The 17,969-nt window shown below is 44.5% G+C and overlaps 1 protein-coding gene across 1 annotated transcript in view; it reads left to right on the forward strand.

Moving 5' to 3' along the window:
• The window catches only part of Pdzd2 (PDZ domain containing 2), a 374,195-nt gene that overhangs the window by 110,520 nt on the left and 245,706 nt on the right, over positions 1-17,969 (forward strand). Inside the window, exon 2 of the mRNA XM_005386151.2 lies at positions 12,830-13,665. Within this exon, the coding sequence (XP_005386208.1) occupies positions 13,190-13,665 (476 nt within the window). The 5' untranslated portion in view covers positions 12,830-13,189. The remainder of the gene's footprint in view (positions 1-12,829; positions 13,666-17,969) is intronic.

Raw genomic sequence — 17,969 nt, forward strand, 5'->3', positions numbered from 1 at the left:
ATCACTTGCTTACCCCCCAAACCACTGCTGACAAGAACAAGGTGCTACCATGAACAAGTAAGACCATCTTTGGAGCCAAGGGAGCACCTACTGTGTGGACTAGGTTGGCTGAATCCCTTCACCAAAATTCTAGTAGAGGGTAAAATGGCTTGAATAGGTGCTGGGTGGATAATCCAGTGCTCTCTCTAACTCAGAATAAGAACTTTATACTTGTGAGGTTGAGGCAAGAGGATCCCAAGTTTGAGGCCAGTCTAGGCAGGTCAGCACCACTCCATCTCAAAATAAAAATAAGAAAGGGCTGGGAGCCGGGCATGGTGGCGCATGCCCATAATCTCAGCTCTCTGAGAGACAGAAGCAGAATTGCAAGTTCAAACCAAGCCTGAGCAATTAAGCAAGACCCTATCCCAAAATAAAAAGGGCTTGGAATTTTGCTCAGAGCTCCCTGATTACCACACACACACACCAGACACAGAATGTATCATAGAATTGATTGCCCACAGTATACCCTGTACTTTCAAATGGTATTCAGCTATTTAACTTCATTCAAATGAAGTCTTACCCAGAAGAATAAGCCAATTCACCAACAAAATCAAAACAGCTGAGGGTGAAAGCCTATGGAAGGATATGGTCCTGAGGTCACTTGAAAGTTACTGGCACATGACATTGTAGGTTACTTCAAACATTTCTCTATTTCTGGCCTTCTCTCCTCCTTTGGTGCCATTGTATTATGCCGGTCTGCTGGCCAGAGGGACTGGTGTTTACAGGGATTGGGCAAATAAGGGCACCCAAGGAAAGCAGCTGGGCTGGAAGAAGCAGATTTGGGGACATGAGACCAGGGGCTGGGACAACAGAGAGCCAGAAGGAAAAGCTCCTCAGAATGGGTTAGGAGCTGGGACCCTGGGGCTCACTCACCCAGGTTCACGCACAGTATAGCTGGCCAGGCCCACTGGTGATGGTGGCTTCCAGGAGGAAGTGTATGACCTGCTGTGGAAGTTCTTGGGTTACATTTGTCACAAATGGCAGACAAAGCATGCAGGTCAAAAGCTCTAAGAGCTGCATTTTGGCCTGGGGCAAATGTAGGGTTGCCACATAAATACTGGACGCTCAGTGAAACTTGACTTTTAGATAAATGAATAATATTTTAGTGTAAGAATGTTCCAAATATCAGAAACATACTGGCATACTACAATATTTCAGACATATAATGAAACATTCTTTGTTGTTTGGCTGAAATTCGTATTCCATTAGGTACTGTACTATTTGCTAAATCTAACATCCCTACATGACTGGGTAGTGAGGGATCTGCTGAAACATTAGGATGTTAAATCTGAATTTCTCCCCATGGCCCCAGTCTCAGTCATAGGGTAGTAGACACCTCTCATCCCACTAATAGTTTCCAGGGTTTTAAAAATATCCTTTACCTGAAACACTCCTTAAAAGACATACAAACACCAACATAGCTCCCAGTTCTTGTAAATCTAAATTTCCAAGGATTGGATCTAGCATACCCAGGTAATTCTGAAGCCCAGCCTAACTTGGGATAACCATTTCAGATTTTGAATTCCTAAGCTTGAGGACATCACTTTGTTTACTGCACTCAATAAATGTTTGTGAAGTGATGCAGTGATTCCTCCACTTTAATCAGTGTTTACCTTATGGAACCCAGGAAGACTAGAAGCATGAGTGTCTTTCTTTCCATTTCTTCTCTGGTTTTGGGACTCATGGGAAAGGACTAAGTGGAAGGTGGGGTGGAGAATCTTGGAGAACAGTGGATAAGCAGGACAGTGATAAGACTGAGCAGCAGCAGAGAGAGAGAGAGGGCACCTGAGCCCAACAGGCAGAGGGCAAGAGCATCTGCATCAGGGAGAGAGGCCAAGTTTTTAATCACCTCCTCAGGCAAGAAGACTTGAGATATCAAGTTGAGAACAAGTTCTCAGTTATTTTCACATGATTCCTTTAGAATCTGACTTGGCACCAGCTACATTTTTAGCATTGCAAGGAAATTTGTGCTGAACTTGGAGTCACTTAACCAGGGTCCTTGAAGCATGTTGGAAATGCTTTGGTGGAACTTGCTGGGCAGCAGATAGTGGCCATTTTGCTAATCTTGGTAATTCCCCAGATGGGTGGTGTGCCCAAGAACATCTATTTCCCACAGCACCTCTCTGTGCAGGTGCAGCAGTGTACAGGCCTTCTGTCCTGAAAGTGAAACTTAGAATGTGCTCAGCTGTCTATCTCCCCTGTAGAGCTGTGCCCCTCTCTTCTTTAATACAGAAAACTACAAAGGTGTTTATTTGCTTAATTCCAATTTCCTATATTCCTGGAAGGACACAGTGTGCCTAATAGAGAAGAACCTGTGTTTCAATCTGAAGCGAATTTTTCCAAGTGACGTCACGAACACATAGTGCTCTGACTGCTGACTGAGTGGCAGGTCCCTTCTCAATCTGTTCCCCCATCTGTGCAGAAGGGATGCTGCCACAGGACTGCAGGGCTCTGGGAAATGCTAGCACTGTCTGGAATTCCAGCAGCATAAGGCTCCTCAGCAGGGCTCTGGGTTAAGAGTGGAGAAAAACATGAAATCCCTTAGCTTTTCTTTTGTGACTTTAGCTCATCCTTCTTGTCCTTGCCTCCCTCAAGCACTCACTGACACATTCTGAGCAGATCAAAGCAGCTTGCAAGTGCCCACTGGGTGACTATGTTGTGGTCTCCTGTACTTGTGCAAAATCTGGAAGATGTCTGTCTTTGTCCATTTGTGCTACTATAATAAAATAACCAAGACTGGGTAATTTATAAAGAAAATTGTGACTCTCACAGTTGTGAAGGTTGTAAATCTGTTAAGATTTTTACCCAGATGTCCCCACAAAGCCTCATGGGTTCATAGGTATGGTTTTGGGGTGCTAATTGGACTATGGGGGCTTCTAGCTTACTTGCTATTGGGAAGTAGGGCCTGATAAGAAAAAGCAGATCACTGTGGGCATGGCCTGGAAGGGTATACCACCTTGCCTTCTCCTTTTTAATCTCTCTCTGCTTCCTGTCTGCCATGCCATGAACAACTTTTCTTCTGCCATGCCAACTGGAACTAGCTGACTAGGGCCTGAAACCTCTACAAACTATGAAGCAAAATAAGCCCCTCCTCCTTTAATTTGCCAATGTCAGATACTGGGTCTCAGCAATGAGAAAAGTAACTAAGACAGATTTTGGTACCAAAGAAATGGAGTCATTTCTGTGACTACCTGACCATGTGGTTCAGAAGCCTTTGAAAATGGTTTGCAGGAGGAGTTTGGAAAGATTTGGAGATGTTGGCTGGAGAGGCAGTCGTAGAATGCAGTAAACTGAGCTTGATGGGAGATTCTGGTCAGAGCTCAGAAGACCAGAAAGCTGATAGAAATGCAGCCAGTAACAACCATGCTCAAGAAGTTTCAGTTGAGAACAAAGACTCCATTGGTGGAAATGGAGTTGGACTCCAAGCCATGAATGTTATGCTCTGGCAGAAAAATTTCTGTGTCTTACTCGTATCCAGAGACATTGTGGGAGACTCAGAGACTAAGGGCAGTGGACTAATTAATCTGGTAGAAGAAATTTCAAGGCAGACTAATACTGAGGTGGTGGCGTAGCTACTGTTGGTGGCTTTTAGCCAGCTCTACATTGAGAATCAGGAGCAATAAATCCCATCTGGAAAAATTTGTTTCCCCGGAAAGGAAGCACCAGTAAAGTTGGGGCCTGCAAAATTGAAGCAGAGGAGATCTTAATAGCTAAACAGATTAGTATTAAGAAGGGTAGAACTTTATAGCAGGATAATAGGAAAATGGCTTAAGGGCACCCCAGGAACCATCAGGAGTCCACCTTTCCCATTCATGCACCCTCAAAATTGCAAAACTGAAAGACTTTGCTTTGAGAAGAGAGCCCTAGGGCAGTCTGTAGGAGAAGGGTGGCCTAGGGAATTGATTTCACAACATTCTGTTCATCATGCTCAGCCATCCAGGTACTTGGAGAGCTCTACTTCCACTGACAAGATGCAAAGGGCTTAGCTACTACTCTAACTGGCAGCAGATCTTAGCATCATCCACATAGTGCTGGTTTTATGTGCATGCAGAATGGAAGAGTTGTGGGGTCAGGAAGTCTTCCACCCAGGTTTCAAAAGAAGTGTGCCTCTGAGAGAGCAGTGTGTGAAGCTGTGAGGGTAGAGCTGAAAGTAGAGTGGAGACCCCAGGAAGTTGGAGATACCAGGAACATGGACATTTGAGTAAAGCCACAAGCAGTGAGAACAGGTGGCCCAAGAGAGAAGTCACAAAGTGCTGCAATCACTGGCACGACCATACGGCAGGGCCACCCAGTTTTCCCCAGGTATTGGACATAGGACTGCAGGATTTAACATATGCCTTGGTGGGTTTCTGCTCTTGTTTTGGTCTCGTTCTTTTATATCTCCCTATTTCTGCCTTTTGGGATGGGAATAGTTACCCTCTGTTTCTGTATGTTGGCAGTGTTTAACTTTCTTCTGATTTTTACAGAGGCTTACAGCTAAGATTTTGCCTTAAATCTCAGAGAAGACTTTGGACTTGGACTTTTCAGTAATGTTGAAAGTGTTAGGACTTGGGTAACTCTTAGAGTTGGACTAAACGCATTTTGCATAAAGGGATGCACATGAGTCTTTTGAGGGCCAGGGGAGGAGTGTTATGGTTTATATCTAGATGTCCCCTCAAAGCCTCATGCACTCATAGGTAGGGCTTTTGGAAGGTGATTGAATTATGGGGGCTTGCAAATGATTTGCTGTTGGAAGGTGGAGTCTGGTCAGAAAGGTGAGTCACTGTGGATGTGTCCTGGAAGGGTGCATCTCTTTTCCCTGCTCCTCTTCATCTCTCTCTGCTTCCTGTCTGCCATGTCATGAGCACTTTTTCCTCTGTGATACCTCTCTGCCATGCCACCTTGCCTTGGATCCAGTTGACTATGGACTGAAACCTCTACAAACTGAGCCAAAATAAACCTCCCTTCCTTTAATTTAAGGATGTGGGGTATTGTGGGGTCTTGGTGATGAGAAAGTAAGTCCAAGATTAAAGTACCAGCAGGGTGCATGTATAGAGAGGGCTGCTCTCTGCTTTCAAGATGGTGCATTATTGCTGCCTCCTCTGGAGGGAATGAATGGTGTATCTTCACATGGCAGAAGAACAAAGCATAAGAGGGCAGAGCTACTTCCCTCCAGTTGTTTATAAAGTACCAGTCTATTCATGAGGTCCAAGCCCTCATGGTTTAAGCACATTCTAAAGGGTCATTCCTCTTAATACCACGGCAGTGGAGATTAAACTTTGACATAGGAATTTGGGGGGAATATGTTCAAACCACAACAGTGTCCTTGGTATTTAGGGGCAACACTGAGACTACCTCCCCACAACCCTGAATTTAGAAATAAACAAGTTTTGTTCTGAGAATTAAACTGGTTAATGAAACAGACACAGTTGAATAGCCAGCTTCACGAACACCCATGAAAGCACATAGAATCTAAAACTGGAATCACAGTAATCTTGGAGGATGGACTGAAATGTGATTATGCCTGTAACTCAGAGAATAAATATTGGTCTTTATAGATGTCATAATGTGCAGTTTAGAGAAAGTGGGTGTGAATTGAAGGGGTTGGTTAACGCAGAGAACAAGACAGAAAACCTGTAGGAACCAGAAGTTAGCAATGCCTTCACCATTGTCTCATAGAGAATAGACAACTTCCTGGCAGTGCCAAGGCTGCAGCGTGGGGGTGGGCTGGGGGTGGGTGCCTCATGCTACCTCAGCTGGGCCCCTGCCAGGCTTACCTGTGCTCCTTTTTCTAAAGTTCATCCTCCTCCACACCCTGCATCAGGGAAAACAGGCATCAGCTGGGTCTATGCAACATTCTGCCCACTTAATAAGTGCATTTCCAACTGAAAATCAATGTATGTGCTTTCTCACTGATAACTGTATAAGAGGGTAACTTTTTAATGTGCTCGCAAAATTCATGATTTTAAGCCGAAGGTCCTAAGGATGTGGATGGTGGGAAATCCATCAACATAAAGGTCAACTGTGGTATTGCCCTGCCCACAACCTTCCCCAGCCATATCCTTTAACTGTGTACTATACACATGCTTCTGTGACAGCGGGATCTTAAGTGACAGTGGTCCCAGCTCTTTGGTTTCTCCTGACCTCTCTCAGGGTCCCTGTGGGAGTGCCCTGGGCAGAACGTACTTGGATAGCTTTCAGCCATCTGTTTATGCCATCTTATGTCTTCTCTCTACTTCATTTCTCTCTCACCTCTATTAAAACAGAGAGGATACATGAGTAGCCACAGCGGCCATTGAGGGAATCAAGGAATCACACTCCTCCACACTCTTCCCTTCTCCTTCATTCTGAGTTCATGATTGGAAAGGGTCAAATGAGGATTCTTTTTCCTCCCATGGACTTTGACTTGCCTTCTCATTGTTTGCGGCCTTTCCCACAGGAAGGCCTGGGAAGTGGGGAGCTTCCCAGAGAGACACACGACCGAACCTTTGCGCTCCGTGATCTTTCAGTTTCCTCTGAGGATTCTCTGCGTCAGGCATTCCAGCCCTGAGTCCTGGAAGCAAGCAATCCAGGGAGAGGAGGGGAGAGGCCAAAGCCAGCCCCCACACCAGTTAGGTCCTTGCCAAGTTGAAGGGTCCGTGGGGCATTCGTGGGAACACTGAGTTTCCTGTGTACCCCACCCTCCAGGCAAATGCCTGTTCACTTCTCAAAACCTTGGTTCTTTCTGCTGCTCCGAAGAACTTTTATTCAGTGTGATACATTTCTTCTTGCCTTTTGGAAGAAGCTGGGCTGGGGTTCGGTGCACATGAATGTGAAATCGCCCCCAGGTCCCGCTCCTCCCTTTGTCTTGGCAGATACTCAAAGTCTGATAAAGCAATTTGGCCCATCTCCTCTATAGTTTAAAACTTCTGTGTGTTGTATATGTGCTTCTTAATGAGGCTGGTGACTCCATCCCTGTCTTGCTAACTCAGCTCCAAAGTCCTGGAGAATGGCAGAGCTGGAAAGAAACTCCATAAAAACCACCTCATTTGGCAGATAAGGAAACTGGGGCTCAAAGATTTTAAATGCTTTGCCTGGAGACCAACACCTAGCTAATAGAGTGCATTACTGGCTATTATAAATATTTGGGTTCTTGCTAATTAGAGATGAGGTCAGATCCTGCGCAATTACATGCTAAGAATTTAAATACAAACTGGCATGGTAGCACATGCCTGTAATCCCAGGCCTCTGGGAAGCTGAGGCAGGAGGATCACAAGTTTGAACCCAGCTTGGGCAACTTAGCAAGACCCTGTCTCAAAATAAAATATTAAAAAGAAGGTTGAGGATGTAGATCAGTGCAAAGGCCCTGGGCTCAATCTCCTGCACCACAAAATAATTAATTAGCTAATTAATTAATTACAGGAACTAATTAATTAAATAAATACAGATTATGTATGAAAAGATCTAAACACCAGAAGTATCTAAACAGAACAGTTGTTCCAAAAGGAGTCATAATAATTTTCCTTTTTTCAAAAAAATCTTTCCAATGCAATCTAAGAACTTATTAACTCACATTATATGTTGATGATATGATCTATAGGAGTGGAGGCAACATGACTGCCCAGTTCCTACAATGTGGACAAAGATAGTCTGATTGTAATGGATAGCCGCAGTGACTTGGGAACGTGGGTTTGTCTTAATGTACGTTTCTCTCACTTGTAAAACTGAAGGCTAGTAGGGTAACCCCTGAAGTCCCTTCCGTGTTCCCATGTTCTGTTTTTGGTTTGTTTGTTTGTTTGTTTGTTTCTTTGTTTGTTTGTGACAGGGTCTCACTAAGTAGTTCCAGCTGGCCTTGAACTCACTATGTTGTCCAGGCTGGCTTTTAACTCTCAGCAATCCTCCTGCCTCAGTGCTGGGATTATAGGTGTGTACCACACCCATCCCACCCTGTCCTCAAGTACTGTAATTTATTTGGGAACATATCTCTTAGCCCCAGCATAACCCTTGGAAAACCTTGCTTCCCAGAACCCACCACGTGCCAGTAGATACACTTTTCATGGCCCTTAGGACACTTCCTTGTTTCTGTTTATTTTATGGTCTCACTGTCCAGTGGAGCTCAGCCTGCACAAGACTTCATCTTTTCTTTGCTATCCTAGTACAGTGCCTGGCATAAGCCACTCTTGTTCATGATCAAACTCTTTGGTCTCATGTACACTGCCTTCTGCTAGCCCCCAGTTAGCCACGTAGACAAAGAAAAACTAGCCAGCAACTTTCTCCTCTAAAACATAAGCTTGCTAAAGGGAGTCCTGATAGTTTGTCTTGCAATGTTTCCCAATCAGTTGTAGGCTTGTCTGTAATACCACACATGGCAAAATGGTGCTGATAAACCAGTGGGAGAACTTGTATGCGCTTTCAACTCTCTAAGGGGCAGAAACATGCCTTGTATTTGTAATTCAATTTAATGTAAGGTGTTTGTGTGCATGCACATGTGTCTCCAAATCAAGGTAGTAACTCAGTAACTGCTAATGGGCAAAGTAGCAAGGCTGAAGCTGAAAGACTCAGGATTATACTGTATTCTGGGTCTTGGACCTGAGAGTCAAGAGTTAATTAAAGCAATGTATTAATTAAGGATTTTATTCAGCTGTAACAGAATGTTTAATTAACAAAGCTTAAAAAGGTAGAGGTCTGTTTTTCTCTCTTACAGTAGGGAGTCTGGAGAAGGGATGTGTGGGTTGGTGCAGCTTACTAAAAACTTCAGGCCTTTGCCTTATGATTGGTCACAAAGTAGTTGCCAAAGATCCACATCACATGCATTTTAAGCAAGAAAATAGGCAAGGGTAGGAGTTGGAAGGAGGCTGCATTTGAAGGAGCTTTTCTGGAAGTCCCAACCAACAACTTCGTGGAGTGTATCTATGATCTCCCTCCTCGGAAGGGGCACCAAGAAAAACTTTTTGGCTGGGCACTTGCTCCTCACACACAAGTGGGCTTCTCTTAGGAAAAGAGGGGAAGAAATAATGTATAGGCAAGTCATACTCTGCCACAGTCCCCTTCTTTGGTTACTCAGACATAATTCACTTTTGCATGCATGGCATATACTCCCCACTCCCGAGAGCTGGCCCACTAGCCTCATCCTGTCATCATACCCAGGTGGGTGCTGTGTGGTCCTCTCCAGCAGTTCTAGACCTGACTTCCTGAAACAATCCCCAATTCACCCAACATGCAGTCCTGGGGGAGGGGTGAAATAACTACAGTAAAAACTTCCATTTACAAAAGCGGAGACAAAAAGCACAGCAGCCACTATCCATTGCAATGACCAAATCTTCCTGGGAAGAAGAGCGGTAGTCCATAGGCTGACCAAGGTGGCAGCTCTTTGCTCTATGGGAAGAGCCCTCGTTCATGGCCATCCTTGCCTGTTTCTGGAAAGTTATTCCTCATCACGCACCTCCATGGCCATGAATGTAGGGAGGACTCTCTTTCTAGGGAGGAAACACATTTCCAAGCCCTTTTCAGGGAAGAGGGAGGAAAAGGAAGTATTTTGAGGTCACTACAGGAATTGAACCACTCCAGATGGTTGCAAGCAAGGTTTGGGGCAATATATAATTCCCTCACAGATATTCGTAAGCATCCAGTGTGTGTTTCTGGTCAATTCCTGATGATTTGTAGCCTTTACTTTCTAACTCATGAACTGTGCCCATCTCTCTCAATTATAACTAACATACGCTACTTATTGTATGTTGCAATATGCCTGTCCGTCCCTGACTGCCCACAGAATTGAGGTGCTCCAGATTTTTGTTGCAAAAGACAAAGCACTTACCAGCAATCTAATTTTTTCCTGTCAGTCCCCCTAACTCTGTAAGCTCAGCAACACAAAGTAGCTTCTCAAGGTAAAGCAATTGGCAGTTTGACCAAATTATTTCCCATTACATTACTAGGGTCACCTCTTTCCCATCTGCCACATCCAAATCCTTGACAGCTGCCTCCCAACCTCTCTCGCTCAGCCAGTTCTACTGTATATGGTCTGTTAATTTTAGTTTTCCCACTCCTAGGTATGAAATTCTTTATTTGAGGTTTAACTGAGCTAACTGGTTGGGTTTTAGAAAATCCACATAAGAGTGAATGGAACAACATGGGGATACATTTTTTTCTTTCTGCTTTCCTCTCTAAGGAGTGTTGGTGTCAGCTCCACACAGCAGTTTCTACTTCCTTCTCATTGTCAGGATTATGTCTTATAGCTATTCATACCTGTAAGAGAGGCTGCACTGTAGGTGAATACATTGCTATTCTCACAAACAAAGGAAGAGAGGATGGATTGCAGGTGGTGTCCACAAGCTTCTGGCACAAGCTCTGTGTGCATCCATTATATGAGGTTCACTGGTGGCCGTGAGCAGAGGTCACTGATTGGGTGTGGGCCAGGGTACAGTGGGGCTGGGTAGGATGAGATTGTCAGAAACAGACAGGCAGAATGCTGATTTAGAAGGAGTAGGCCCAGGACAAGCCCCATCAATATAGCATCAAACTCATTTCCAACAAGGAGGCTGTGTGGAAAGACCCCTTGGAAAGTTATAAGGAGGTTCTGGGCATGGTTAAGAGCTTACCTTCCTAGACGTTCAGAGCTATGTTCCTTTGCCTTGATCAGCCTAACTTACACCCAGGAGGTCTCTGTATTCTAGAACAACCTTTGACAATGAAGGAGAAAGAGCCGATCAACACCACAGAAAGAGTCCATTTCCCCACACCATTTCTAAGTTTGGCCATTGGTTCTGCCTTTGTCATAGAGATTCAGAAGGGAATCATGAATTTTTGCATCCTACAACTTTTAGTCTCCTCTCCCTTCCTTTGGGAAACCATTAAAAAGCAACCAATTTCTAGACCAACCCAAAAGCTATCTCTTCCAGGGACACATTTTTCCAAACTTCTGGGTGCAAAGTCATGGCTCTTCTTTTGCTTTCCATAGTGATGCCACTGGCCACCATGGCTAGGGGCTGCAGGCACATCTCCTTAATAGATCCAGAGTCCCCATCTGAATTCTGCCCAGTGCTGGCACATCATAGGTCCCCTAGTGAAAGGTTCATTGAATTCCATTGCCAAGTGGCCTTCTCCATCAAAGAAAATTTTCACCTCCATTCTCCATAAACATAGAAAAATAATCCCTCTCACTCTCTTCCTTGAACTTCACTTTCTCCCAGAGAAAGTCAATATAAACTGTGCCATCTAAAGTGGAAAACATTCTCCTGCCTTCTCGGGAAGTGATTTAACAAGAAATAATAACAAATAGGAGAAGTGTCAGAAGCCATGTCAATAATAAATGACCTTATTACTCAGTCACCAAAAAGAGATTTCCAATATAGTATGTTTTGAGTTTCCAAAGAACTTGAGTGTCAACTACTAATTGATTCTAAATAAATCAAAAGCTTAGCAAATATCATTTACATAATCACACAGCTATTAAAAGAAAATGTAAGAAAGATCAAAGAAAGGATAATGTGTATATGTACAAAACTGAATGTCTCCTTTGGTCAAAATGAGTAACACCTCTCACTGAAAATAACTTCACATACCGACATACTAAAATCTTATGAATAAATCAAAACATTTTCCACCAGACCTAACAACCTCTATGGCTGTTTCTTCATCTTTAAAATGAGAAAGTTGAGCCAAATGATCTCTCAGGTCCTTGGACTCAACAGAGATGTCATCAAATACAGTGACAGTGTTTGATTCATCAGAATATACCCTCCCTCAATTCCAAAGTCATCCAAAATCTGAAACTGTTTGACTTCTAACGTGCTGCCACAAGTGGGAAATTCCACACTATGAAATTATTAAAAAATATTGTTCCCTTTGTGCTGTATGTAGAACATAGATAGGAAACATAAATGAATTTCATGTTTTGACATATCCCACCCCCAAAGTATTTCCTTATATATATGCAAATATTCCAAAATCCAAAACTATCTGAAATCCAAAATACTTCAGGTCTCAAGGATTTCAGATAAAGGATATTTAACCCTTACTGTGAAAAGTGGGGTTTTCCCACAGTATCCAGTGAAACATTCCAGGGAGCAAAATTTGCCCTTAAGAAGACAGAGAACAGACATCTGTAGTTACAAATACTGACACTGACACTGACATCCATCCACGGTGGATCTGTGCGAAGATATAAAAGCCTTGCCTCCCGAGATTAATCCATTTTCATCAGTGAACAGAACTTATGGCCCGAGAAGCCTACTGCATCAGCCAGGCCAGTTGTCTACTATATATAATTCTCCAATTAGATTCCTATCTCAAGCAAACATCCATGATAATTTAAATTAATTTTCAGTAGCTTGAAGATGACAACTTTAGCATTCAAAAGAAATGCTTCTGTTACCAAGGTAATTTATTGATATGCTACTGGAATCTACCAACTTTCTTTGATTCCCCTCCAACAAATTCATCCGTTCTCAGTAGAAGTGACATTATACACCCCTCGACAGTCTTCCCAGAGGTCTTTTTATGCAACCTCCTCGTTGGAGGTGAGTTTGATAGTATATTGGGAAAGGTGTCCTGGCAAAAGAAGGTTTACTTCTGTGCTGCTCAGTAAAACTTCCTAGAGAACACCTCTGTGTGAGGAAAGGAGGTGTGTGTGTGTGTGTGTGTGTGTGTGTGTGTGTGTGTGTGTGTAGCATGCAGGAGCCACACTGAGGAAGGAGGAGTCACACTGGGGAAGGAGGAGTTTCCTGGTGTCAGAAAAGCAAACCTGGTCCTTCTGTAATCTAGAAGGCCATGTGTTCTGTGCCAGAGGCTCACTGTTGTAACTGGAAGTTGTTGTTTTTTGCTCTTCCTCTCCCAGGTGTGAATAAGCCCAAGGGAGGCCAAGCTGTCACTGCTGGAAGAGTACCCGATTTCCATGTCATTTGCACGGATCTTGCTGTGAAATGAACCAAGCAGGGACTTGTCGGATACTTCCTGGCTTCCCTTGTTGAGTATTCTGAAGCCATTGTCTCACTGTTGTTCTAATTGTGTCCTGTCCTCCTCTTGCCAAGGCAAACAGCCCCGTCTCAAGGAGGCATTCCAAGACTCATCTACCAGTCTGAACATGAACACAGGCAGAGCTGATGACAGCCAGGGTTCCCGAAAGACATGGGGCCCTGCGGGGTCTGGCCCTCAGCAGCAGGACCTCTCATGATGCTGGTGTCCTGGAGTGAGCACCATGCCCATCACCCAGGACAATGCTGGGCTGCACCTGCCCCTCCTCTGCCAGTGGCTGCAGAACAGCCTTCGGGAGGGCGGGGATGGGCCCGAGCAGCGGCTCTGCCAGGCGGCCATCCGGAAGCTGCAGGAATACATCCAGCTCAACTTGGCTGTGGAAGAGAACCCGGTGGCCCCTGACCATAGCCCCCCAGAAATGGAGATTTGTACTGTGTACCTCACCAAGCAGCTGGGGGACACAGAGACTGTGGGCCTCAGTTTTGGGAACATCCCTGTTTTCGGGGATTATGGTGAAAAGCGCAGAGGGGGCAAGAAGAGGAAAACCCACCAGGGTCCTGTGCTGGATGTGGGCTGCATCTGGGTGACAGAGCTGAGGAAGAACAGCCCGGCAGGAAAGAGTGGGAAGGTCCGACTGCGGGACGAGATCCTCTCCCTGAACGGGCAGCTGATGGTCGGAGTCGACGTCAGTGGGGCCAGGTAAGTGAGGGGCGTGCCAGCCGGCACACACAGCGGTGCACACAGGACCCCCGTCTGTGGTGCACTTATGCTGGCTCTGCAGCTGCAGAGTTACGGCCTCTGCTGAGAAGAAGCCGATGGTCTTTATCTTCTTAAGGGAAAATATGCTGAATTGAAGCACCAAAGGTAGGTCCCAGATGTGTTTCCATCTGCCTGTCCCATATCACTTTAGAGACAACAACCCCAGGACTCCCACCACCCTCAAAGTCCAGAAGCCCCTTCCTAACAGATCCACTTGAGTCTCATCGAATGTTTACTGAATGCTTTTGAAAACAGTTCCATTTTCTACTGACGTGGCCGCCTACTATGGTAGTGGGTTAAGATTGGACAGTTTTGTTGTTTCCCAGGTGAATGAGGAGGTCTCTAAATCCACCCTCAGGCCCATTGACTCACCAGAAGGACTCACAGAGCTCCAAAGAGCTGTGATAGTTCTGGTTCATTACAGTGAAAGGAGACAGATTAACGTCAGCAAAGGTAAAAAGTGCAGAGCAGGGTCCAGAGTGACGTATGACACCATGAACAGTATTGCTAACCAGGGAGCTCGCTCAAGACTTGGTGTCAAGGTTCTTCTTGGGGTCGGGCATGTGGGCATGAAAGACCTGTGTGGGTGACCTTAGTTACTCAGTCTCTGGTCCCTCCAGAGGTCAAGCTAATACCATGTGACCCAAGGCCCCTACCATAAATCACACTGTTAGCATAATATGTAATTCCCCTCAGATACACAGAAACACTTCAGACAGGATACTCCAAGGGTTAGATGTTAACTCCTAGGACTGCTCAAGGGTCATTTCTTTCTTTAGAATATGTGTAGGCTAAATATCCCATACCTACTACATTAACCTTCTACTGTGCCCCCAGAGTCCTGGTCTCTTTTGCCTCATGACAACCACAAAGTTAACAAGTCAGGAGAGACTAGCTTGGTTTTTCAAGGTTATTTCTTAGCCCCCTTGAACAGTTATAAGAACCATTTATTGAACAGTGTCCACCATAGTGGACATCTGCCAAATAGTGTCTCACTTAATTCCTACCACATCGCTGCAGAGGATGGCTTCAAGAAGAAACCTTGGCCACACATAACTTGACCAAGATCACCTAACAAAGGGGCAGAATCAGATGTGATTCAGGCCCCACAGTCTGCCCTGCTAACCACTGTGGCCTGGTACATAATTTCATGGGTGGTTTACAGCTGCATAAAATACCTCCTCAGCATAATCCCAGACCCCAGGGAAGAAAAAGACTGGCACAAACTAATAACTGATCTATCCAAATTGATGAGTAATATCGTCCCTTACCTCATCTTATAAATAGCAATTCAATTTTTATGTAGAATCATTAGTCCATTTTTCATGACTGTAATGAAATACCTAAAGCAGTCTATTCACAAAGAAGAGGAGTTCACAGTTCTGAAAGTCCAAGATCAGGTAACCCCTTTGGTGGGGCCTCTGGCGGTCAGTGTCCTGACAGGAATGCAGATATGAGGTGGAAAGCTTGTCAACAGACAGGAAGCCACAGAGGACTATGGGGTCCCCCAGGCCCTTCTGGGGGCACATCCCCAATTGATCTATGGATCTCCTGCTAGACCCCACCTCTTAAAAGTCCACGCCACTTCCCAGCATTGCCACATGAACCCTTGGGGGAACAAACCATACGAAAACCATGGCAAAATCCCACTGGCAATCTTACATCCAGGCAGGCTTTAGAGCTAGTATCACTCTAAGATGTAGGCATCCAAGGCGATTGGTTCCAAGACCCTCAGTGGATGCCAAAATCCGAGAATGCTCAGGTCCTTTTATATAAAATTACATAATATTTGCCCACAACCTGTGCACATCTTTCTGTAGGCTATACATCATTGTTTATAATACCTAATACACTGGAAATGTTACCTACATCGTTCTGATACTGTATCATTTAGGAAATAATGACCATAAAAAGTCTGTATACAGTCAGTACAGATGCCAGTTTTTGAATGTTCTCTTTTAGTTCATTGTAACTAACAGTTTCCTTCAGGACTAAAATTTTGCACCTACCTATGTGGATTCTGTCCTAAAAAGTAGTGAGAAGGAATTAAGATTTTGTGGAGACCCCCCTGTGTACCTCTGTGCTCCTCAGACAACAGCCCCTTCACTTGATGGTTGCTTATTCACACTTATTTATAAGCAGCGGATTTCAGGGGTCAACATGCCAACTTCTTTCCCACCCTGGCAACAGGATGAATCGTACACAATATGAGATCCTCTTTTGGCCAATCTCATCTGCTCTCTCTTGAGTTTGATTTTGAATTCAAAACTATCTTAGATGATGTTATGGATTGAATTGTGTTCCTCACAATTCATATTGAGAGCCTAAGCTCAAATACCTCAGAATGTGACCTTATCAGGAAGTAAGGAAGTACATGTAATTAGTTAAGATGAAGTCATCCTGGAGCAGAGTGGGCCCCTAATGCAATATGACTGGCATCCTCATAAAAGGCAAATATGGACACAGACACACAGGGATGATGCCAGAAGAGGACTGGACTTGTGCTTCTGTAAGCCAGAGAACTACCAGAAGCCAGGGGAGAGAGATCTGGAGCAGATCCTTCCCCAGCAGCAGGAGAGCATAGCCCTGTTCACACCTCGCCCTTAAACATTTAGCCTTTGGAACTCTGAGATAATAAATGTTTGCTGTTTAAGTCACTCGGTTTGTGGTACTTTGCTACTTCAGTCTCATGAAACTAACACAAGTGAACCTGTTCACCCTATGTCAGTTCAATCTTCAGACAGTTTTCTCCCTGAGACAAAGTTCCTCTAGCAACTTTAGAGCACTGTAAGTATTTTTGAGTATTGCATGTGTTGAGTGTGGGAGGAGCAGGTGCAAAATGTGGAAGATGAGGTCATGGTTGGATTATTTCAAAAATTAGTTTAGGGTCAATTTGGAATGTTCATCCCTGAGGAAAGATCAGAAAATTCATAGCCATGGGTGGGTGTGGCAGCTCTTCTATATCCAGATTCAGGAGGAGACATAAAGTTAAGACTGCCCCCAAATTATTGACCCTGTTAGTGTCTGGTCTAGCTCCCCAAGGAGTTCTAAAGTCCTTGTTATTTTGAATGGGGAGGGCTGCGGAAATAGCTCAGTGGCATAAGCGCCTGCAGGGCAAGCATAAGGTCGTGAGTTCAATCCCCGGTACCCCGCCAAAAAAAAAATTGTCTACTGCCATACCACCCTGAACGTGCCTGATCTTGTCTGAATGGGGACTTCTACTTTCCTGTATGAACTTCCAGAGAACTTTCTAGGAGCAGGAGGGAGATCAGTGGCACCCGATGTCACACGTGCCATCTTGCAGGAGTGGCTGGTAACACATGAAAGAAAGTTCTGTTTCTGAGCTGTATCACAACCACTCTGGGAAGATGGGATTTTCTGGAGTGTTCTATTTACTTCTATTTGATCCAAGGAAAACTGGGAAGGTTTTTATATTAAGTTCCTACAAGGAATACTTTGTAACCCCAGTCACTCCCTCTACTGGTTTTTTCTATAAGTAAACCAGATCTGTTCCCTGGGGACAGATTGTTCCAAATTGGTAATGCAATGTGGAATTAATTAAATGAAACCCACACACCCAAACAAAAACAAATAGACTTTTCAAAAACTGAAAGGGCCAACATTTTCCTTCTGAAATATAACTTGGGCATTTTTATATATTAATAAATGTGAACAGAGTGTAGTGCACAGGACAGAAGCCTCAGAGAGAGATGGCTCTGGCTTCCAGGGCTGCTGGCTGGCTGCCGGGCTGTGGACAAGTTTCCTCAGCCGGTAGAGGCTGGTTCTACATATTTCCCTAGTAGGAATGTGTGATGGATGAGAGGTGATTTACTTGATGTACTGAACACAGCAGCTGGCACACGCTAGGAGTTCAGTCCAAAGTAGCTTTTAACACCCCACCCAGCTGGCCTCAGGCAAGCTGAACCCAGAACGCATCCTGCACCTTAGAAAAGGCCTTTGAATTTGGGGAAGAAGGTGAGCCTCAAATTTTTCCAGCCAGTCACAGAGGGGAAAATAATACTCTTCAGCCCAGAAACTAGGGTGATATTCAAATTACAGTGGTTCCTTTTCATCTCCAGAGGCTACTTTCCAGACCCCCAGTGGACACCTGAAACCTTAGTATCTTGTCTATGTCATGCTTCCTGTACATGCATATCTATGGTAAATTTTAATGTATAAATTAGACATAGTAAGCAATTGGCCACAATAAGTAATAATGAAATGGAATAATTATAACAGTTCAC

This window comes from Chinchilla lanigera, unplaced genomic scaffold (genome assembly GCF_000276665.1).
Source record: "Chinchilla lanigera isolate Chin_1 unplaced genomic scaffold, ChiLan1.0 scaffold00025, whole genome shotgun sequence".
Classification (NCBI taxonomy): Eukaryota; Metazoa; Chordata; class Mammalia; order Rodentia; family Chinchillidae; genus Chinchilla; species Chinchilla lanigera.